Source organism: Triplophysa dalaica, chromosome 3, assembly GCF_015846415.1.
Source record: "Triplophysa dalaica isolate WHDGS20190420 chromosome 3, ASM1584641v1, whole genome shotgun sequence".
Lineage (NCBI taxonomy): Eukaryota > Metazoa > Chordata > Actinopteri > Cypriniformes > Nemacheilidae > Triplophysa > Triplophysa dalaica.
In genome coordinates this window covers 2,104,870-2,129,431 of record NC_079544.1, presented here as the reverse complement: position 1 = coordinate 2,129,431, position 24,562 = coordinate 2,104,870, and the positions used below count along the sequence as shown (strand labels likewise).

The 24,562-nt window shown below is 37.6% G+C and overlaps 1 protein-coding gene and 1 long non-coding RNA gene across 10 annotated transcripts in view; one reads left to right on the top strand and one right to left on the bottom strand.

Annotated features, from left to right (window-relative positions):
- Positions 1 to 1,340: 1,340 nt before the first annotated feature.
- On the bottom strand, positions 1,341 to 4,384 carry LOC130417522 (uncharacterized). Its single transcript, XR_008906185.1, has 5 exons — positions 4,286 to 4,384; positions 3,570 to 3,640; positions 3,287 to 3,402; positions 2,333 to 2,472; positions 1,341 to 1,599 (listed from the first exon to the last, which is right to left on the bottom strand). It is a non-coding gene; the product is annotated as an uncharacterized LOC130417522 (long non-coding RNA).
- Positions 4,385 to 5,876: 1,492 nt separating this feature from the next.
- LOC130417505 (NACHT, LRR and PYD domains-containing protein 3-like) overlaps positions 5,877 to 24,562 on the top strand; it is a 30,109-nt gene continuing 11,423 nt past the window's right edge. The window contains exons 1-8 of one of the 9 annotated variants that reach the window (XM_056743099.1): positions 5,877 to 6,127; positions 15,591 to 15,704; positions 16,061 to 16,128; positions 16,453 to 16,563; positions 16,741 to 16,792; positions 17,474 to 17,678; positions 17,768 to 19,520; positions 19,792 to 19,965. In XM_056743099.1, the coding sequence (XP_056599077.1) occupies positions 16,103 to 16,128; positions 16,453 to 16,563; positions 16,741 to 16,792; positions 17,474 to 17,678; positions 17,768 to 19,520; positions 19,792 to 19,965 (2,321 nt within the window). In that variant the 5' untranslated portion in view covers positions 5,877 to 6,127; positions 15,591 to 15,704; positions 16,061 to 16,102. Of the gene's footprint in view, positions 15,705 to 16,060; positions 16,129 to 16,452; positions 16,564 to 16,740; positions 16,793 to 17,473; positions 17,679 to 17,767; positions 19,521 to 19,791; positions 19,966 to 24,562 lie in introns of those variants that run through there. The other 8 variants (XM_056743096.1, XM_056743095.1, XM_056743098.1 and 5 more) reach the window with 8 other exon arrangements.

Below are 24,562 nucleotides of genomic sequence, written 5' to 3'. Positions count from 1 at the left end.
CAATAATTAAATTTTTAGCATTTTCGCGCTTTTTTCCCTCAGGTAGCGTTACCGTTAGCTGCATTTGCTAAAAGCTAAGCCTCGCTCACTGATTATTACAATTAATGACAAAAATAATGTTTGGAAAATTAAACAGAAATTTCCTTCTGACACACGACAGCAAACGATAGAAATAACTGACTTTTATTCCATTTTCCAGCTGGTAAAAATACAAGTGTTCTAATAGTTTTGGCCATCACTGTGTGATATATGTATATCCTCAGAAGTAAATGATATACAATATGAATGTAGTGAATGATGTAAAATACTAAAAGTGAAGTTTTCTTCGAAAATTAGCATTTTTATAAGGCCTCTGTGTTTGTTCAATAAATGCATTTTAACTTAAATTTTAGTTATGTTTTAAGACTAACTGTCATATATTTAACAGGTGGGGACTTTCATGGTGGAATACTTGCAAAATGCAGAGAACAGTGATGTATTCTGCACATTTTGTGCTTTTGGGACGAGGCAGCAACGACATCCCAGACCTTCACCATTGTTTCGGGACATGCCATTGAAACTGACTTGTTGCTAAGTTGATCTGTTTCAAGTCCTTTTCTGTGCTTGATGTTAACTAAGCATTCTCTTCCTACTTAGAAATTTCTCCGGCATGCAGTTTATCGTATTGATGGACATGAGTGAAGAGGGAAGTTTTTGAGGACACTTGTAACATGATTTAAGTTGTCACATGTATTGTCTGTTGTTTTGAGTCTTTGTTTGGCTTAGTTTTAATGGCACACTGTTTGGACTGATTCGCATGTGCCAATAATATATTTTTGAGTGTTCTAATGCTGCAATGTTGACATATAGAATAGGAATCTACAGAGCCTAATTCACCCAGTTTTGTGTTTTTAAAGAAACTGATCTACAAAAACTTGTTTTTATGTGTCTGTACACACTAAAAAATGATGGGTTAAAAATAACCCAACTTGGGTTATTTTATAACCAAACCGCTGGGTCACTATTGCACCAGACCAACAGTAGTTAATTTGACCCAGCAAGATGGGTTGGTCATTTTTAACCCAACAGATGAGTTAAATATTCTACCCAAACGCTGGGGCAAATTAAATACAATTCTGGGTTGATACAACTACAGATTTGTTATATAGTGTACCCAAATGCTGGGTTAAATTAACCCATATGCCAGATAATGCTAACACATTACAGTACAATTTAAGAAAATAAATTGCAATAGACTACCCATAGCTATAAAACTGTTAAACTACAAACCTAGAACAGAATACATGCTATATGTATGCATATATTATGCAATAAAAAAATACAGAAGCAAAACAACAATGGAATCTCAGAATTTTTTTATTGTATTACATTCATTAATATCAACAATAGTGTAACTGGTGCAGTTAATATCACTAGATAGGAAAACATTCATAGCAAAACAACAATTATGAATGAACTGGCTGAACATTCAACATGCCAACAGTCAACTGTCTTGAACAAATTCTGAAATGCCCTCTGATCATTTCCCAGCGTCAGGATGTGGGGGTATGGTTTGCATGCCTTGGCCTCATTGAGCTACTCCACCATGTTTATTCCAGGCTAAAAAAGAAAGAATACAAGAGAGCAAGTGAGAGAGTGCGAGTGAGTAAGGACCAAATGTCTACAGACTACTATAGAAGAATTCTAATATAGACATTGTGAGGACCATTTTCCTGGTCCTCACTACAGAAATTGTTGTTTTATTATAAAGTCTAGTTAGCTTGACAATTTGGAAAAGATTCAGTGCATCTCTAATTCAAAATGTTGAACTGTATCATATGTTCTCAATTGTCCTAAAAAGCCATAAATCTACTGATGATCTATCATTACAATAAACATGATCAGAAAATCTGACTCTCCTATCTGGCCGATAGGCAGCCGAGTTAGGTGGTCAGATAGGTGGGCCGCAAATGGTTTGTAGATTTAGAAGACTTCTTTAGTCAACCTTACAGAGTCAGGTCCAAATGGGTTAAAATACAAAAGTGTCAACCTTCTGATAAATATGTTGATTTCTGCACTCAATACCTTTGTTGGTGCCTGTTTTAGAACAAATTACTGCATCAGAGGTAATTAGCCTGTGGCACTGCTGAGGTGTTCTAGAAGCACAGGATGCTTGTGTTGTAAGCTTGTAGAATGGCTATTTTCCGAATACTGTCAGGCTTTATTTGATGACTGTCCACAAAAGTATAGTAAAACAAACCTGGATATGCATGTGTGCTTGCACACATTCTTAAGCTCAGATATGTTGATAAAATAAATAAAGTTTCCCCTTTAGATGTGCTTGAGGACTTACAGGCTTACGGTCGATGAAGGCCAAGCTGCATTCCTGAATGGTGTGGCGAACCACTTTCACACTGCGGCCACGGCCAACTTTGTAAGTTGTAGGTGGAAGCAAGGTTGGCAGCTGCCTCAGGGCGAGATCCCCAACACCATCTGTAGGAAGACATAGGTGTCAATACGATGTGGCATGGAATACCTCTGATTTTGTCATTCAATATCCAACTAAAATAAAACCCATGATAACTGTTACGTGCGGTTAATTCGCGCCCTGCAGCTGGTTAGTTTGTAGTGTAGTTAATCCTCCCATCAGTGGGCCGGACGTCAGCAGAGATTTAAGTATTTAAAAGAGCACCGGAGTACAGTCATTGCATTTCTTTGGCAGTAAACGTGATGATGGCTTGTTTTGCTTGCATTTTTTCTTACCGTCACCAGTCTTTAGGATAATGGCGATCTTGTAATGCAAGGTCAAATTTGAATATTTTTTCAAATGCGCCGCATTTTCTCCGCATAAATTGTGTGGCTTCATCACATAAAATTGCATAAATATAATGCATATTCCATCGCATTTTTTCAGAAAACGTGCCGCAAAATTAAGGATTTTTGCCCGCGACAATCACAAAAAAATTAGTGCTATTAGTTACATCGGTACTGCTGTGTTGACTCTGTTGTAAAAAACTTGGACTTTTTTGTACACAATTAGCATAAAGAGGCTGACAGATTTATTTAACTCTATTCCTATTATGATATCACTCACTATTCTCAGAGCTCATGTTCGAGAAGGCTGTGAATTGTGCAAATACAGGTGTACAAATACATCGAAAGTAAATTTACACTTTTTAGTTAGCTATAGTTCTGATTCTGATAATGATAGTGGCCAAAATGATGTGAAATTGCAGTTTTTGGTCAAGCCCCTAAGAAGCCAGGGAAAACCCTGAATTTACAAGATCTTCATACAAGAATATATTACCTGGTGTTTATCCATCCAGGTGCCAGGCACAGGATCTTCTCAGCATAAATGGGTAGCCAAGTTTCAAACAATTTTGATGCAGCATCCCCTTGCAGGACAAGACTGTCCTGTGCAATCTATAAAATGGAAAACACATTTTTAAAACCAATTCAATGTGGCACAATAATAAAAGGTTATTAATAATGCGTCCCCATATTAATATCCTCAGAATTAATGTCTGAAAAGGACTTGAGTAGCAATGCAGACTTGATATGCTGTTGATGGGAAAACAAATATTTCTTACCTTTAAATTTGTCGACAAGGTCTGTCAGCTGCCACTCTGTCAAAGTGTTAATGACAAAGCTGTCCATTGATCTGAAACAAACACAAAAAGAGCTTAAGCAAAAAAACAATTGCTATTGTATTAACTATTCAGATTTCACTATGCAAAAGCAATGCAGACTAGCAGCAAAATGTAATCCAATGTGAAGATAACAGCCATTTTATTTAGCATCACAAAATATAGAGAAAACAATCTCTCCTTATACAATTCATATGACAAATTGCATGCATGTAAATTGTCTAGGTTTTTACTTCACAAGAATATTTGTACAGCAGTGGTTCCCGAACTTTTTATTATATATTTCTTAAGTAAAAAAGCGCGCTCATTTATAGCCAGTTAAAATAATATAGCTAGCAAAGCAACTAACTGACAGCATGTTGGCTAGTAAACTAGGTAACTGCCGAATCACCTGGCTAGCTTGAAACTAGCTGGCAAATTAGACTGGTGAACTCAATAAACATGCCCATGGGCATTATGACCTTGTTTCATTAATTCATTAATATAATTCAGAGCAAACGGATAAGCTGTAACGTTAGGCGATCCATGATAACGGCTAAATGGCTAACGTTAGCTACGTTGTTAGCCAAACCAAAGCCTCGACAATATAAATATACTACATTAATAGGTAACGCAACACAGGCAATCTGAATCAGACATGTATTATAAGTTACACAAACCTTTTATTATTCATTTGCCTCGCTGGATGATCAGTCAGGCTTTCTGCTGTGACGAGCACTCGGTGTGTGGACTCTTGACTCCCGTGACGATGTGATGACGTTCGAAGCACAAACAACCCACGTGCTGGGTTAACCGATGTATGTTGGGTTGATGGATTTTAACTCAACGCATGAGTTGCACAAAATAACCCAAATAAATAAATATAACCCAAATATTGATATAAATAACCCATAATGGGTAAACCATTTCATAACCCAGCGGTTGGGTAGATTAAATAACCCAGCATTTTTTAGTGTGTAGGTGATGGATGAAATGTATGACAATTGCACCCATTCAATAAATGTAAAGAAATAAATTTAATAAAAATGCATATTTACACCTGCATTTGTTTTGTGTAATTGTATTACAGAAAAAATATAATAATTTTACATTCCCTTGAGATTATTTATTTTTATTGGTAAATATAAAAGTAGCAAGGCATTTGGAAAACATATAACCCAATGTTTAGGTTATGTTAACCCAGAAACACAGTTAACCCGACCCACTAGTTGGGTCAAACAAACAACCCAGCATTTTGGGTCAAATGGTTCAACCCAGCACTTGGGTCAAAATAACCCAGCGCGTGTTCTGTCCCATAGTTACCCAGCAGCTGGGTTAAGGTTGGGTTTAATTTCTAACCCAGCAATTCTTAGTGTGTAAGGCTTCCATTATAAGCATAACGGTTTATTATAGAAATAGTTGTGTTCTTTAGCCACATTGTTGAACTAGTTAAGTTATATCTTAAGAATATGTTGTGTCGCAACACGTTTTTATCAAGAAACTACTGCAATGTGATTTTCTTTTCATATCAATATTAGTAATATATGTGGTCCGAAACAGGCCTCCGATCTAGGATTTTGACCAAATCGGACGGATTTAACAACGGCCAATTTTTGGACTAAAGTTGGACGAAATTTCGACGGACCAAAAAAAGACGAAATTTCGACGTCGATTTTTTATTTCGACCAAATTTCTACGGACCAAAAAAGAACAAATTTCGACGTGAATTTTTGGTCTAAAAGACGGCCAGGACGGGCCGACTTGATTTAGCCCAAAAAAATACGTCCAAATGACGTCTAGTGTGGGTGGGTCAGTGGTCGAAAGAAAATTTCATCCGTAGTGTTTTAGCGCTACAATTGAAAATGAATAGGAAACAGATTGGGCAGTATAGTGAAACAATCCCGCGGCTTTACCAAGCTGGGCTGCGTTTCCCGATAACGATGTATCTTAGCTCTTAAGAGCGTTTTCTACGTGCAAACTTACGAACGCTCGCAGCAATTCCACGAGCGTTTCCCAAAAATGCACTTAACATGAACGCGCGAGAACGTGCTACTTACGAGTCGCTGTCCATTCGCGAAGTGCTGAAATTTAACCTTATATGGAATCGTATTCTGAACGTTTAACCTAATAATTGTCATCTGTTTTGGATTACCAATCAAGACAATCAAGTCTATATGTCACGGGGTGACTTTGTAAGGGCGGAACGAAAAAACGACGGAGATTGGTTCCGCCCGGACCGTAATCCTCAAACACTGAATGCTTCCGGGAAATCCGGGAAAAGAAATCAGGGCTTTATCGCTCGCAGGTGGTTAGATGAGCGGCGCGATCACGGATTGGGCAGTATGAAGAGCAGGAGGAGGATAAAGAGGGCCTCAGAAACTGCAGAGACGAGGTCTTTTATTCCAGCCGTTTCGGCGAGTGAGTTGGAGTGTTTGGGCGAGTGCAGCAGGAAGAAGGCGGAGGATATTGTTGGCTGGGCGAAGACGGAGACAAGGATTCGGCAGAAACAGAAACTGGGCTGAGTATATTCCCAGCCGGCACATGACCGACCTTCAACGTTGAAATATGGTTGAAATAATGACGGTTGTTGTTTCAACGTTGAAACAACGTTGATATAACGTTTAATGCTAAATGGTTGAAAACCAACCGGTACATGACCGACCTTCAACGTTGAAATATGGTTGAAATAATGACAGCTGTTGTTTCAATTTTGATTGAAATGCTAAATGGTTGAAAAAGGGTAATAAAAACACTTATAAATCAACTTTTTTTTTACAAGATCCATATGTTGAATCAATTAATGTATGCACAGAATAAATAATTTCTGCCTTTTAAATTATTAAGATCATTATTATTATTATTTTATTATCCATTTACATTTTTATCATGAACCTTCTGGTATACATATTATCAACAGCAATAAAAGATTGCGCTGCTTTACCACACTGAAACAATTCCTATTGGTTATTTAACCTTATTTGCTTTGATTATGATTGGTTAATCTGTCTGTCATTCATGAAACTGGCCAATGAAACTGTGCGCGCCATTTTATGTTTGAAAATATGACCGTTATCCTGACCGTCTTTCTGATCGAGGACGTCATTAGAAGCGAGACTGGTCTGGCCAAGGGAAGAGCACGATAGAAAGTGGTCTGCGAGGGCGCGGGATCAAAAAGGTAAGTCTGATTTCACGAATATACGCAAGGTCATGAGTTAAACGCATTATGTCAGTTCTTGGAAAATTGTAAATGCACAGTTTGTTGAATGAATTTACTAACTCGATATTCAGGGAATGCTTTTCCACATTTGTGTCGCGGAGGGCTAACGTTACTTTTACAGATGTCGATTGAGGCCTAACGTTACTCGTGCCGCTTCAGTGACATTTTGTGCTTTTGCGGTTGCTACGTCGATTTTAAGGGATAAGACATTATACGTGTGCACACAGATACAAAATTGCAGGAAAAAAAAGTGTAACGTTACATAAGCTAAATTTTCCTTTTGTCTTCGTCATTACTGTCCATTCACGGTAATATCCCGATGTGTGACTGTTGCGGACGTGCTCTTCCTGGATCAACGCACAAACGGCAACTAAACCTAATGAATTTGATAAAATATTGTTCTCATGTTATGTAATATGACCATCTCAAATTAATCATCGTTATTATTAATGGCGTTGCAGCTTGTTGAGTTGCGCGCGCTGAATTAACTGGAGCACTTTGCTAGCGCGTTATTTAACTCAAAGAAACGCATCCTATATTAGATTAATCAGATTATATACAAAATAAACATAATATTACAAATTATATCTGCACAAAATGACGTGAATGCACAAGTGAACTTGAACGTGCCATTCAGAATTACTCATGTTGTGGACGCACTCTTCCTGGAGCAACGCGACACGGCAAATAAACCCAAATAATTCACAATGTTTTATTAAGTACACTTTTTTGAGGATCTGTACTTTACTTGAGTATAATTTTTTTTCCTGGAAACTTGACTTTTAACTTCACTAAATCTGAACGACAAATATTGTACTTTTCACTCCACTACATTTCTATCAAAGTAGAAAGTCGTTCCTATGTAGCAGCTTTGAAAGTTAGTTGGTTAAATTATTATTATATTTTTTTTGACAGAGCATATCAGTAATGACTCTAATCAGGTTACATAAAGTAATTTAACACTGCTAAATGAATAAAATGTCAAATGTAAAAATGGTCATACACTTTTATCCAAAGCGACGTACAAATGAGAACAATAGAAGCAGTTAAACTAACAGTAGGACAACAATTTTATGTTTTTTTTTTTTTTTTAATAGAACAGAATAGAATGGAAAAGAAAATTGGTATTACTAGATCAAGATGTTTGAAGCAGACATATATGATGTATAATGTGCGAGAATGACTGAGCTGGCTTAAGCTACTGTGCATAAGGTCAATTGTGATCCTAATAACTTTGACATCCTTAAAAGCTTTTCCAAAAATTAATAGCAATTTTGTTGATCTTGGCTGTTTTGATTTTTCCCTTTAGATGCAGTCGTCAATGCACACAACACAACCAGTACAAAAGTAATGGAGACCATGTCCAAATATTTAAAATATGCACCAGAGAGGATGTGTGGTGGTGGCCGTAAGAAGACTCTTCCTTGAAGACACCTTTTTTTCCCTCTTCTTTTTTAATGACTGTTGCTAGTAAAATGTTAAGTTCTACTTAAGACTTCTTGTTCTACAAACTTTCCTTACTTTTAAGTGGATTCTTTTTCACTTAATTGTTGAGATTTTAGAATGTTATGAAATGAGTACATATGTTGGTCACGAAATGAGTACATGTGTTTGTTATTATTTATATATAGGCTATTGTGTATATTTGCAGTGTGTATGAAATTAGAATTAAAAGCTTTTTCCCTCCGCATTCTGATATCAATAAACCCTTAAGAAAGTGCTTTGTTGTTGAATGAGATTTTTTTTTCAATGAATTATGTGAAAGTGTAAATGTAGAATATAGATGTATATTTAAATTCTAAGAAAATTATTTTTCCATTTGGTGTAATTGTTCAAAACTTTTTCTTTAGAAAATGAAGCATCTCATCCCTGCACTGCAGATTAATGAACATCTAATTGTTAGAAAGAGATTTTTTTTATGCCGTCCGATTGCAAATCATGTACATCAAGTTTTATTAGTTGCTGAAAAAACTATGTGTACCGAAAATAATAGTTTACATCTCAGTGTTGACGTTTAAGCAAAATTACAGGTACGCCGGTGAAACAGGGTTACAATATCAACGTTGATTCAATTTGCAAAATCGAAAGGTGATTCAACGTCGACAGAAGACCATAACCCGAAAGGCAAGAGTGAAACGACGTCGCGATTTCAACGGTGAATCAACGTTGTTTCTTCCGCGGTGAAACGACGTCACAATATCAACGTTGATCCGTTTTGCAAAATCGAAAGGTAATTCACCGTTGATTCAACCATGGTACCTGACGTTGTTTCAACGGTGAATCAACGTTGAAATGCCGGCTGGGTTGGGATGTCTACTTGACTGTGAAATACTTTATGGACATGTGTAACAAACTTTGAGTGGTTGGAAACAGGAGGGCTCACTGGAAGTACCGCCGAAGGAGGCCCTTTCGACGGGTTATGTAACAGCTGGAGGAGTATCCAAGAGCTGGGAAGCAGAGGGGAAAAGAGGCCTCGTGTTAATAACGGTGTGAGTACCCTAAACCATCGTACAGCAACAATATCCTTTAGAGTGAACTATTTGTGAGCCTTCTGAGTTTGTGGCATAGTAATTGTGCGGCCCCACTGTGGAGGAGGATTGTGGGTGAGCCGGGACCAGTGAGCGAGAGCCAAAAATTTGGGGAGTCGTGGCGGTGACGCTTTAAAGGAATATTCGTTGCATCAGTCCTCTACGATTTCCAGGACGAGTCTTGAGTCAGATGGGGTTGTGACCCTAAATTCACCAAGAGTGTGTGGAGTGCAGTGGGTGAGTCTCTGTCTGTTGCTGTGAGTGTATGCACTGGAAAATTGCAGTGTGCTGTATTTGTGTCATCAACAACCCCCTTTCAGGCCTGACGAAACCCTGTAAAAGAAGAGTGCTGAGGCGGGCGAAGAAACCATCTCAAATTATATGCTGTCGACGACACCTTACCTTTCTTCTCTATGTGGCAGCGATGAGAAACAATTTCAAGTAAAAACAGTGTGGATGTAGTGGAAGTACTATCGTTGAGGAGTTGGTTGCTGTAGGAGGAAATCAGCTGTGTGCATGTGTATATTCTGCTGTGGAGTTCTTTAAAGGTTCGCCCCTGTCTAGACCTTTTGCCCTGTTGGTTGGGAGAAAGAGGAAAGCGTTCGACTCTCCAGTGTAACACGCCCCGGAGGAAACGACTTGCCTGTGTGTGTGATACCAGCGGAGGCAGTGTTTGGCCCGGCGCAGCAGCAGCTGCCTATTCACATTCCTATCAGCAGTTGGTTGAATCCTCAGAAAAGGAATGCCTGACGTCTTTTCCTTAAGTGTCTGTGAGTTACATTCTCTTCCCGTTTCCCTGCAGATTCACCGTAAGCTTATGCCCGAAGCTAAAGCCAGCATATTGTGTTGTACACCCGCCTGTATGCCCAAGTGAAGCCCCAGTTACCTTGATGTACCTACCTTATGCCCGAAGCTAAAGCTAGCATATTGTTTTGTACACCCGCCTGTATGCCCAAGTGAAGCCCCAGTTACCTTGATGTACTTGCCTTATGCCCAAAGCTAAAGCCAGCATATTGTGTTGTACACCCGCCTGTATGCCCAAGTGAAGCCCCAGTTACCTTGATGTACTTGCCTTATGCCCAAAGCTAAAGCCAGCATATTGTGTTGTACACTCGCCTATATGCCAAGAGAAGTCCCAGTTGTCTTGTCTATAGACTTACCTGTGTCCTGAGTAAAGAACCAGCGGCCCCTCTGTCCACAGTCTGTGCCCAAGTCCTGATATATCTACCTGTATGTTCTTGTGCAGAATTAGTGGGGCCCTTTGAAGCACCTACTCACACGTTGACCCGCCACTCCGGATACAGAAACCGCGGAGCTTCCCAGTACGGTGTCAGTCGGATCCCGTCAGCCATTGTACGCTCCACTTTCATCGGGACAACCGGGAGTCCAAATCCGCTGGGCCGACTCTGAGTTGCAGGTATCCACTGTGCATTCAAATTTCAAATACTTACCACTTGTTTGTCACGTCCAGGAAAGGAGGGGGCCCTGGACAGTCGCCCTGTAAACCAGAACAAGGGATACTGGTGAATAAGCTGATTGTTGATATAGCCCAAAGGAGTGAAGGGCTCACCTGAGATCTCCCGTGACGGAGCTTAAGAGACCCGAGACTGTTACTCCCCAATCGGAGAATTGGATTTTAGCTTCCCTTCCACAATAACCTTTTTTTTAGTAATTTAATAAAGTGGTTTTAATATTTAATTACTGGTTTTCTTGTGTGTCTGGTCATTGTGGTGTTCTTGGGACCTCCTCGAGGTGGAAACAAGGGGTGTGACTCACGACACCTGTGGTCCGCTCCGACCTGTGACATATGTAAAGCACCTACATACAGGCGGAGACACTGACAAAATGGCTGAACAAAAAAAAAAGATACCTTTCAAAAGGATGAAATTAATGTCCTCTTAGAGGAGATAGAGAAAAACAAAAATGTGATTTTTACCAGATTTAAAGGACACCATACTAATAAAGAAAAACAAAACATCTGTGAGGACATTGCTACCAAACTAACTGCAACCTTGGGGTGTTCAAAGGTCAGGGAAGGAGGTCCGCAAGAAGTGGCAGGATTTTGCAAGCCTGGCAAAAAGGAAGGGGGCACTGCAGAGGACTGCAATTAAAAAAACAGGTGGTGGGACCAATGAGTCCCCCATCTTACAGCCGAGGAAGAAAAGGCATTGTCAATACTTGGCACAAGTGCTTCAGATGGAATTAGTGGTGGTATTGACATCCATGGAGGAGTAGGGATAACTCAGCCTGAACCTGAGTCGGGTCCTTCATGCTCAGAGGAACCATCAGTTTCATCTGCCATCTCCGAGCACCTACCATCTCCTAGTCCTCCAAAAAACCCTCCCAGGCCACAGCCTCCATCTTCAGTGGTCCAGACTGCAGCCACAATAACTCAGCAGTTTGAGAATGTCTGTAGCTGTAGTCAGGACCTAGTGCAGCTGGAGAGAGAGAACTAGATGTCTTGAAAGACATTAGGCAATGCCTTCAAGAAGCCAATGAGAGACAACAACTTCCAACAGCAGCTCATTGAGCTCAAGAAGGCCAAACTGGCCTTAGAAGAGAGGAGGCTTGCACTAGAGGAGATGAGTTTTGCAAGGCCCTCAATTTCTGTGCCAATTATCTTGCCAGAAGACACAGGTAATGTGATTTATTGTTTCAGTAATTTGTGCAATGTGAAATGTTTTCTATATGTAGTTATGACTCATCTCACTGTACAATGTATTTTGCAGGTTGTGGGGAACTGAATAACCCAAATTAATAAAACTATGCAATGTTTTTTATTAATAAAGCTATATGCAGTGTTTTTGATGTCCATGTCTTTGTTGAACCATGCACACGAGGCCTAAGACCATATGAAATAATATATGAATTGTTATGAGTTCTTCCAAATGTTTCTGAAGTAAATGGCTAATGGTTGATGATTATTTTCAGACATAAGCATTTAAGTTTCAATATTATTCATATAAAGTCTATATATTTGGCGTGACAGATAAAACAAATATATATACAGTACTTCATCTAGCCAATACATTTCTACAGGTATAGACAAAAAAATCAACAACATTTTTTACCAGTACTGTTCTATGTATACATTTTTATAATAAGCACAACTTTTCATCATTATGAACAGAGGATAGATTAAAGGAATATAATATGTAATCTATACAGTTTCTAAGTATGCCACACCTTCACTTTCTTCAAGGTAGGGCCTAATGTCATTACTGAAATTGATGATAGGCAGTGGGATATGTGAACATTATGACAGCCTGATGACCTTCACATTGTTTCTTCAATTAAGCTAGGATTAGAATAGAGTTTACACCTCACTAGACTTGCAGAGGACATCATGGCTGCACTACAGTGTGTTCTTCAATTGAGGGTCAGAGAAAGAAAAAGACAGAGACGACCACGAAGTAGACTGGTGACTTTAAATGCCTTCATCAGACAGCATCAAACCCCCTTTGATATCCTTGATGACATGGCTATACTAAGGCGATACCGTCTGCCAAGAGGACAAATAGCCCAATTGTTAAATAGCATTGGACCTCAGCTGATGCGTGCCACCAGGAGAAATTTTGCCTTGTCCCCTGAAATTCAACTCCTATCAGCCTTGAGATTTTATGCAACAGGCAGTTTTGTCCAGGTACTTGGTGATGGGCTTGGACTAAGAAAGGCATCAGTTTCAAGAGCTGTTCAAGCCAACTCAACTCCTTCAATTGAACACATTCAATTTCCAGCATCAAGACAGGACATCACAGAAATACAACAGTATTTTGGTCATTGGAGTGATCGATGGTACCTTGATCCCTATCCTTACACCATCTGTGGATGGCCATGTGTATATATGCCCCAAAGGCTATGCAGCTATCAACTGCCAGGTGATCTGTGACCATAAGGCTTTGATTACAGACATTGTGGCAAGGTGGCCCGGAAGCACACACGACTCCTTCATGTTCACCAATTCATCTGTTGGTCAGGAGGCACAAAACTTACAGGGACAGTGGAGGCTGCTTGGGGACAGTGGTTACCCACTGAGGCCATATCTCTTCACGCCTGTGGCTAATCCTATGAATAACAGGGAGACAAATTTCAACGAGGCACACCGTGTTCACGTAGTATTGTGGAACGCACAATAGGGAGGTGGAAGATGCGCTTTCGGGCAATTCACCAGTCCAGCGGTGGTCTTTTGTTTGCTCCACGAAAGTGCTGTGCAGTAATAATGGTAACAGCTATGCTGCACAACATTGCAGTGCAGATGAGAGTGCCCTTACTTAACAGGGAGGAAGATGAAGAGGTGGAGGAGGAGGAGGAGGATGTGGAGGACGAAGATGGCATGGGACCACATGGCCAACCAAGAAATGCCCAATACATGGCTGGTTTTCGCGCACGTCAGCAAGTCATTGACAGATTTTTTTGAAATCATTCCTATTTTGCCCAGTCTTTGATGCAAATTTCCCACATTACTTCTTTTATGATTTTTTTTGTTCATTCATTTAATTTAGATGTGTATTTTTTCTTGTTTTCCCCTTTTTATTTATTTCATTTATAAATTCATGTAAACAAAAAACGAGTACAATAAAGTGTACAATAAAGTATAATCAAAATATTATTATATTACTTTATATTACGTTGCAGTGTGTTAAATCTAGATAAAAGTGTAATCTGCCGGTTGTCCTGCAGGTGTCCTCATAAATCTGTCTTCTTACGATGCACTTGGGGATGTACGATTACTCCAGAGCACTCGTAGATCTACGAAGATTTTCAAGTGCTACTTAAGCTACGATGCTTTTGGGAAACAGACCGTAATATTAAGATCAATCGTACGATCGTTTTTACGATCAACTTAGGCTTTTGGGAAACCCAGCCCTGGACTCTTCACTTTATTGATGTTCGAATCACGCTTGGAGCGATTTGTTTTGAACTATTTTACTGGTAACACGGACACTGCGAGCTGTTTTTTACTGCTTTCTACTTAGTGAACTGAAAAGTGTGTTTACTGGCACTGTGACTAGCACTTGCTGTTTATTTAAGAAAATTCAAGACAATAAAAAAACATTATTTGTGTCCCTATAGGATTTGCCCAGAGGTTGACAAAATGTTAAAAAAGCTTTCTTGTTAACCTTTATCTAAATAATAATAATAATAATGAAATATTCGTTTTATGAGCTCTAATATTAAAATGCAATATTATTTAGAAAATAAATAATAATTATTTATAAAAATGTTTTATTTAATTTTCAACGTTTTCAAACAATTAGTAGTTAATTAGATTTTTTATATCAAATATTTGTTTGTATTTATTTACTTCCTATTTATTCATATTAATCACAATTAATGTTATATTAAAATAAATAAGAATTTTGCTTTCATGACATTTTAGTTAGTACATTTTTTATAGGGGCACAATCTAAAATCTTGCCTTGGGCACCAACTGGAAGAACCTTTACCGCAAGGGTCCCAACAGTGGACTCCGGTCCGGGACCGGATTCACAAAACATGCTTAATAAGAAAATTATTCTTAACTGGCATGTTTTCTCATGAATTCTAATTTAGGAAAAGAGTTTAGTTTTATTTTCGAAAAAAACTTCTTCAAAACCAAAGCTGTGGAAAATATCACTTGAAAATGTAGACAGCCTGACGGTTGTCTTAAATATCTAAAGGTACAATGTTTAATTCGTGTATTTGGTTGTTTCACATGTGACGTGTATTTTATTGAGCAAGAATCGTAATTCTGACGTTCCCATTATGGAATATTTATTTTGATATAATAATAAGGTTTAGCTCACTTTAGCTTTTATTATTACAGTGCTTGATTCATTGTTCTGGGACAAAGTTACTCGAAACAATGATGGTCACAAGTCTTATGTCGTATAACATCAAAAAAGTTTTTTTATATATATTATGCGAAGTATTTTTTTAACGCTTGCTAACATAGGCTATTAGCTATCATTTGATCGTAAATGGCATTTAACACATGACTTGGTAATATATATATATATATAGGCTACATAAGAATGCGATGTGATTGTTAAACACATTAAGTTCAATAGATAAACTAAACATAGTTACCACACGAGCAAGCGAGTTTAATCATATTATTTTATTCTTACGTAAAAAATTAAGATGCTCTTAAGAAAATGTTTGAGAATGTTTTAAGAAATTTTTGATAATTGCACATAAGAGCATTCTTACGAACTTTCTATAACTTATCTTATGAAAGTTCTCATATTTTGTCTTAAGAACATCTAGTGAATTCCGGCCAGTGGTGCGCTCGCGGTCCTATGATGTCATCTGCCTGTCAAACAAGCTTATCATGTTGGTGGCTCCTCCTCCTCCACAGGTATATAACTGCAGGTAAAAGTGAAACTATTACATCAGGAGCCATTTTACAGTAAAGCCTTAATCAAGACAATAAATAATAAACAAGATAAAAACACAGTAAGTATAAATAGTCTAATGTTTATTCAGTAGATTCAATATTGTCTTGCTCTGAACATCACATTAAGTTTATTAAAGAACTGTGTTTGAATATTGTGTTATGTTTAGAATCAGGAAGTGTGTTTATAAACTCAAAACATTAAAAGTGACGTTTTGACATGTATTTTCACTATTAAAAGATCAAATGTGCAGCTCAATGTTGTGAACGAACTGATCTGAGAGAAGTGTGTATTTCTGAGATGACACATAACACATCAGTATTTTGTTTACAGGTTTAAGATTAACTCTTTATGTTCTGACACTGTGTGTTCATCATGAATCTTCCCACAGAGAGCAAAAGGTGAGATGAACAGAAAGATTTGAATGAACTCAAATGTGTTATTGTCTATAGTTAGATGTTTTTTATGAAACATGAAAGTATTAGTATTAAATAACTTACTTTTGTTGGTTTAGTTATATATATATATATAAATATATATATATATAAATTTTATACATTTGATACACATTTACTATAATTATATTTTTACGAATTATATAAAAGTATGTTTTTATCATTTACTTAAAGTATTATTATTGGGTGAAATATCTAATTAATTCAAGTGCTTACTTAAAAATTTCATAACATTGAACATGAAGTAAACTCTGTTTAATGTTGTTTTAGTTTAACTCGTGGAGAATCTCCTAAACCCAGTTGTGTGTCTGTGAAGAGTGATGGATCAATTCGTGAACCACTTACCTTCAGTTCAGGAGACTGTGATGATACAGATGTGAGGTGAGAACAGTCTGATGTTTAGACGAGTAAATCACTTCATCATCTTTATTCTCTGATCTGAGTCTGTGCTGTTGATGTTACTGCAGATATTCACTGAACACTTTACTGACAGATACACACATTAATCCATGTGTTCACTGTATGTAAACAGATATTTCATTTATTGTTCAATTACAGTAACACAACAAATGTCTCCTTCAAAGGGAAGCACATGGATTCTGTTTTCCAGGTGTGTTACTGTGTGTGTGTGTGGGAAGTTGAGAAATGAATGTGAAGCAACTACTGTGTAATAGGGATTTTTTTACGGTATTTTTTTTTCAAAATGTGTCTTTTTAAGTATTTGCATTGATTAACAAAAAAATGTTGTACATTCAATTCTTTTACATTCAATATAATGTTCATTCACACAGTTTATTCAAAAATGTAGATGCTCTTTTTCAAATGATTTAAATATTAATTTTACGCCAAAATATTTTATAAGCCCCAAAACAAATCTGTATGTTTAAAGGGCGATTCATGAGATTATTTAACTGGCAGTCGTACTGCAGCTTTACACAGATTACTGTTATCATTACTGATGATTATAAAACATGTTTAGATGTCTAGTTTCAAACTGATTCATTGTAGTAAGAAGTCACGATCATATTGATTTTAAATAGATCTCAGTGTGTTATCAATGCTGATGTGTTTTTGTTGATTCGTGAATCATTTGAAGGCAATATATGAATTACAGATAATATGATTTTGTTTCTGTAGTTTTGATGTGTGGTAATAATGTTTAGATGTGTTATAGGTTTCATCAAATGGGGTTTCAACTATGAAGAAAATTTTGTTCACTAAAATGAGCATGTAAACCTTTTCGTGCCCTTTTAAGATAACAAAACCCTGTGTGTTTGAACAATGATTTCAGGAGCTTGAGCACAAACTCATCTCTCTGATGAAGAAAGAGCTGAAGATCTTCAAGAGTTTACTGAGTCCAGATTACCCATCATGCTCTGAGAGAGAAGAGGAGGATGATGAAGATCAGATCAGAGTCAGAGAGATGTTTCTGAAGATCACACTGAACGTCCTGAAAAAGATGAAGCAGACAGACCTCGCTAACAAACTACAGACCAGTAAGAGATTCATGAATTTTTTCCTGTGGATTATTTTATTATTTGACATTTCATGCATTTAACTTATTTTGTTTTCCTTTACACAACAGTATTTGCCCCTGTATACATGAAGAAACACAAATCTAGACTAAAAGAGCAATTCCAGAGAATGAATGAAGGAATCTCAGCTCAAGGAAGCTCAACACTTGTGAATGAGATCTACACAGAGCTGTACATCACAGAGGGAGGGAGTGAAGACATCAATAATGAACATGAGGTGAGACAGATTGAGACAGCATCCAGAAGATCAGAGACACAAGAAACACAAATCAAATGTAATGACATCTTTAAAGTCTCACCTGAACAAAACAAACCCATCAGAAGTGTGCTGACTAAAGGAGTCGCTGGAATTGGAAAAACAGTCTCTGTGCAGAAGTTCATTCTGGACTGGACTGAAGAAAAAGCAAATCAAGATCTTCACTACATATTTCCACTTCCTTTCAGAGAACTGAATCTGATCAAACAGAAAAATATCAGTCTGATGGATCTTCTTCATCAGTTCTTCACAGCTACAAAAGATCTGAGATCAATAGACTTTGATGATTTTAAAGTTGTGTTTATCTTTGATGGTCTGGATGAGTGTCGTCTTCCTCTAGATTTCTCAAAGAATCCGAGTTTGTTTGATGTCACAGATTCAGCGTCAGTGGATGTGCTGCTGACAAACCTCATCAAGGGGAATCTGCTTCCTTCTGCTCTGATCTGGATCACCTCTCGACCAGCAGCAGCCAATCAGATTCCTCCTGAGTGTGTTGATCTGATCACAGATGTACGAGGATTCAATGACCCTCAGAAGGACGAGTATTTCAGGAAGAGAATCAATGATGAGAGTCTGGCCAACAGAATCATCACACACATGAAATCATCCAGAAGTCTGTACATCATGTGTCACATCCCAGTCTTCTGCTGGATTTCAGCCACTGTTCTCCAGAGAATGTTGAGTGAAGCAGAGAGTCAAGCACAGATCCCCAAGACTCTCACTCAAATGTTCACTCACTTCCTGATGTTTCAGATCAAACGGAAGAGTCAGAAGTATGATGGGAAATGTGAGGTAGATCTTCAGCAGGCTAGAAAGAGTCTTGAGTCACTGGGAAAACTGGCTTTTCAACAACTGGAGAAAGGGAACCTGATCTTCTATGAGGAGGATCTGAGAGAGTGTGACATTGATGTCAGAGAAGCGTCAGTGTACTCAGGAGTTTGTACTCAGATCTTCAGAGAGGAGTTTGGACTGAACCTGGGGAAGGTGTTCAGCTTTGTGCATCTGAGCGTTCAGGAGTTTCTCGCTGCTTTATTTAAGTTCTTATTTTTAATTCAAGATAAAGAAAACAAGTCAAGCGTGAGTGATTTACTGAAGTGTGAAGTGGACAAGGCCTTACAGAGTGAGAACGGACACCTGGATCTTTACCTCAGATTTCTTCTGGGTCTTTCATTGGAGTCCAGTCAGACAATCTTACGAGATCTGATGACACAGACAGGAAGAAGCTCTGACAGTAAACAGGAAATAGTCGAGTACATTAAGAAGAAGATCAGAAAGAATCTCTCTCCAGAGAAATCCATCAATCTGTTTCACTGTCTGAATGAACTCAATGATCATTCTCTAGTGCAGGAAGTACAAACATATGTGAACAGAGGAGATGCGTCTAGTCTTACTGGAGTCCGTCTCTCTCCTGCTCAGTGGTCGGCTCTGGTGTTTGTGTTACTGAACTCAGAAGAGAAGCTGGATGAGTTTAATCTGAGGAAATATGATCCATCAGATGAATGTCTTCTGAGGCTTCTGCCAGTGATCAAAGCATCCAGAACAGCTGAGTGAGTCATTTAACTGCATTTCACCTGAACATTTAACAGTCATATTACTGTAGTTAATATACAGAGACAAAATACAAAAATGATGGAATTGTTCACTGCATCTATAGAGTCTTTTATTCATCTATAATTGTCTGTCTGGGTTCAGTTATTGCAGTAATTCTCTATCAGGTGCAGATGTTGCTTCAGATCTTGTGCAGCTGATTCTCATTGTTCAAACATTATCTCTTGATGTGTTTATATCTTGACTAGTATTTTGTTATTTCTCTCTCAGTCTGAGTCGCTGTAATCTGAAAAAGAAAAGTTGTTCATCACTGGCGTCAGTTCTCAGATCAAACTCCTCAAGTCTGACAGAACTAAACCTAAGTGACAATAAACTGAAGGATTCAGGAGTGAAGCTGCTCTCTGATGGACTGAAGAATACAAACTGTAAACTGAAGACACTAAAGTAAGAAAACCCTTAAACCAATAAAGTTAAACGTGTATGTTTGTATTGTGTAAATGGAGGTCTTCAGTTTATCAGAATCATCTTTATATGTAAGACACTCAACAGTGACTGTCAGTCAATGACTCTCTGATGATTTAGATTCATACAGGATTATCACCATACTGAGATCATTTTAATAACTAACTTGAATATATTCAACTATTCATGCTATTTTTGTAAAATAACAGGGATTTGCAATCTTTTAATTTGTTACATCTAGTAAAAAGAATTTCTAAAAATAGCTTAGTGCAAAAGTGTAGACGCCCCTGATTCTTAATACTGTATGATGTTACCTTAACAAACAATGATAGTTTTTATGTTTAGTCATAGTTGTTTAAGGGATTCTTGTTTGTCATGAGTCATTACATTGTCCACCGATCTTCAAAACAGTCACCCACGTCCTCCACAGTCTATGCTTTTTCAGCATTTCTGGATATTTGAATCATATGCAGCAGTAACTGTATGATGTTGAGATTCCTATTTTTACATTGAGGACGATAAAGAGACTCATACACAACTATAGAAATGAATGGAAACGCAAAAACGTGCATGCACCAAAATTGGTAGTCTCATGTAAGCCCCCGAATCATTACTCAACTCAACTCAACTTTATTTATATACCGCTTTTTACAATTTTCATTGTTACAAAGCAGCTGTAATGAGACACATTGAATACAAGAAAAAGAACTAAAGGCATATAGACCTGTAAAAACAAGAAACAGGTGAAAACAACAAAAGACAGACATACAAATGCTCCACACACACAATATGCATACATACTTACACACATTGACATAGACGCACACACGCAAACACACTTGCACACACGCACAGTGAAAGCACACATTTGAGATGAAGGAGAGAGAACCACAGGTCAAATATTAAACGGACTATAAATTCTTATATGCAATATTAATTATGTCTAACTTCTAAATTCTAAAGCAGCCCCCCCCCGGCCAGGCAAATAGTGCAAAACAATATGCAAACGGTGGCGAAGAACCCAAAACTCCAATCGAAAGTGTGTCTGCCTCCCAGACAGTGCAGGGAAGAATATTCCAAAGTTTAGGCTCTAAATAAGAAAAGGATCTACCACCTGCACTCGAATTTGAAATTCTAGGTATTACCAACTGACAGGACGCTTGAGAGCGTAATGCACGTGGAGGATTGTAATACAATAGCAGTTCGTTCAAATACTGCGGCGCTAGAGCATGTAGGGCTTTAAAGTTAATAAGCAACCGCTTAAAGTTAGTGCGATGCTTTATAGGTAACCAGTGCAATTGTAACGGGTCTTTACTCGCTTACTATAGGAACAGAAAATATCATCAGAAGACTACAAGGTACACAAAAGGAGGTGGTTGTGGTGTTGAGTGATAGATAAAGGCAGAATGTAAGTTTAACCATGAAAGTTTCTTTACTTTGAATTTTAGTGATTCTTTTCACTTAAGCATAACAACAATGACCAGAGAAAATACAATAACTATGTATATAAAACATACCTTGGGTGCACCCTCTATTAGTAATTACAATCACAATCACTGAAATCAAGTTAACACAAATAAAAATATGAAATCAATAATGTATGATTCCCACACCAAGTTCTGTTTCAAATAAAACAATCCTTTTTTCAAATAAGAACTCCTTGACACCTTTAGTTATGGTCCCGAATCATTTCAGTCCCATAAAGTAGAAAAAAAATCAGTCTCTGTGAAAGAATTCTCTTACTTGTCTGGATGGAAATGATAAATAAGAATAGTCCATTACTCCAAGTCCGTTATACTTTCCGAATCAAGGTGGGAGGCGCGCCATCATTCAACAGAATGCAATTCAGAGAGATATCCACATAGAAAAAAAACCTGGCCTATATGAACAGATCAGAATATATTTTCAATATAATGTAGCAATAAATTATTTACTACAAGATATACAACACACAGAACAAATACAACACATACATGTATATCATCACCATAACAAGTAATATTCTGTTCAATTACCTGTCCACTCAAATTCTCTCTCTTTTCCTTATTTTTCTTTACAGGCACGTATAACCAAAATGGCGTCAGCCACTGCTAACATGCGATACACCATGCGGTCCGGCCGAAGCAATAAAATCAGTTTTAGATTTCCCGATTAACACCTGATGATCCGAAATCTTGAAATTACAATCCGATTCACTCAGTTGATATGCAGTCTGCACGGTTCATGCATTATATTTTTCCAATTAAACACACTCACATTATAACATGTCTCTTAGTCACTCTGCATCTGTTGTCTAACTACGCAGCGCTATTTGTAATACAAGAGGGGCGGAGCTTAAAATGCACTGCTCCTACTGCTTGTTGCTCATTTCTTAAACAAATTTCAGAAAACACATTTATTTATGAAAAAAAATGTAGGTTCATATAGATAGGCATAATATTCTAGTCAAGCCATAATATAGACAATTTGAACAATTATTTAACCAGGGTTACACAAGGTTGACAGAACCGGGGTTATATGCTCATACTTTTTGTACATGTAAGAACTCGAGCTGGCGCGTTTTGAAACAGTTGCAGTTTTTGTAATAGGCCTGCAGGGCAACCACCTAAAAGTGCATTACAGTAATCTAGTCTTGATGTCATGAATGCATGAATTAATTTCTCTGCATCTGACAGTGACAGCATATGATGTAGTTTAGATATATTCTTAAGATGGAAAAATGCAATTTTACAGGTGTTGGCAACATGGCTCTCAAATGACAGATTACTATCTAATACAACGGCAGATTCTTAGCTGACGACGAGGATTTTATGGAGCATCCGTCAATAGTTAAGCAGTATTCTTGGTTGTTACGTATGGCGGTTTTTGGTCCAGTTAGTAACACTTCTGTTTTGTCCGAGTTCAGTAGTAAAAAATTGTTACTCAGCCAGTTTTTTAAATCAACTATGCATTCCTTTATTCGATGGAACTGCTGGGTTTCATTAGGCTTCGAGGAAATATAAAGTTGAGTATCATCAGCATAACAGTGAAAGCTAATTCTGTGTCGCTTTATTATATCTCCTAGAGGTAGCATATATAATGCGAAGAGCAGAGGCCCTAAGACTGAGCCCTGTGGTACACCATACTGGACTTGCTACAAATTGAAAACGGTCAGATAAATAAGACTTAAACCATTTCAATGCTATTCCAGTAATGCCGACGTACTTTTCGAGTCTATGTAGGAGTATGCTGTGGTCAATGGTGTCAAATGCAGCACTTAGGTCTAGCAGCACCAATAACGAAGTACAGTCACGGTCAGACGCAAAAAGCAGATCTTTTTTAACTCTGATCAAAGCAGTCTCTGTACTGTGACATGCTCGAAATCCAGACTGGAATTCTTCATTAATGTCATTCCTTTGGAGGAAGGAGCATAACTGAGTTTAAACTACTTTTTCAAGAACTTTAGATATAAAGGTAAATTCGATATAGGCCTGTAATTCCCTAGTTCTCTTGGGTGTTGGCTTTTTTAAACGCAGAGGAGCAACTGTGTCTAATGTTTCCGAGAATGTAGAGTTAAAATTTTCAGTAGTAATGTCAAGATCGTCATCGTTTTTACTCATGCTAGATATTTGAGACAATTCAGGCAGATTTTCGAGAAATGCATCTTTGCTAGTTTGTAACAAGGAGTTTGATTTGCAGCCGTAGGCCAGTGAAGCGAACAGAATATCAGATAATGATCCGAAATGTCTTCACTCTGCTGAACGATTTTAACATCGTCCACATTTAAACCATAAGAAAGTATTAAATCTAAAGTATGATTACGAAGGTGAGTGGGTCATTTCACATCTTGACATTGCCAAGGCATCTGTCTCATTATCTACATGGATGTTAAAGTCACCAACGACAAGGACTATCTGCGGCCAGTACTAGTTCTGATAAGAACCCACCAAATTCTTTAATAAAATCTGTGTGGTGCCCTGGAGGCCTATATACAATAGCTAGAATCAATTTAAAAATGTTTTTTCCTTAGTATTAGCTGTTGATACGTGAAGTATCATGACTTCAAAAGAATTGTTTTTAAAATTAGACTTCTGAGAGGTGATAAAATAAGTATTGTGAAGTGCAGCGACACCTCCCCCTCTACCTTTTAGACGAGGCTCGTGTTTATAGTAATAATCTTGGGGAACAGATTCATTTAGAGTAATATAATCATCTGGCTTTAGTCATGTTTCTGTCAAACAGAGCATGTCTATTTTATGATCGGTTATCATATCGTTAACAAAAAGTGCATAATTTGAGAGAGATCTAATATTAAGCAATCCGAGTCGTAACAGTTGATTATCTGTATTTTGTTCATGTTTGATTTGTTTTGATTTGAACATTTATTAAATTACTTTCAAGAGGTTTACGCAATGTCTTATGTTTGCTAATCCGGGGACAGACACTGTCTCTATTTTATGTTGTTTGTGAGAAGGGATTATTATTACAAGCTAAAAAAATCACAATAATTTGCACACACATCAGACGTTGCAAAAATTTACGTCTGAATGGGGTTTTAAAATTAGGCATTGCAAATTGCCTCACTAGCGCCACCTAGAAC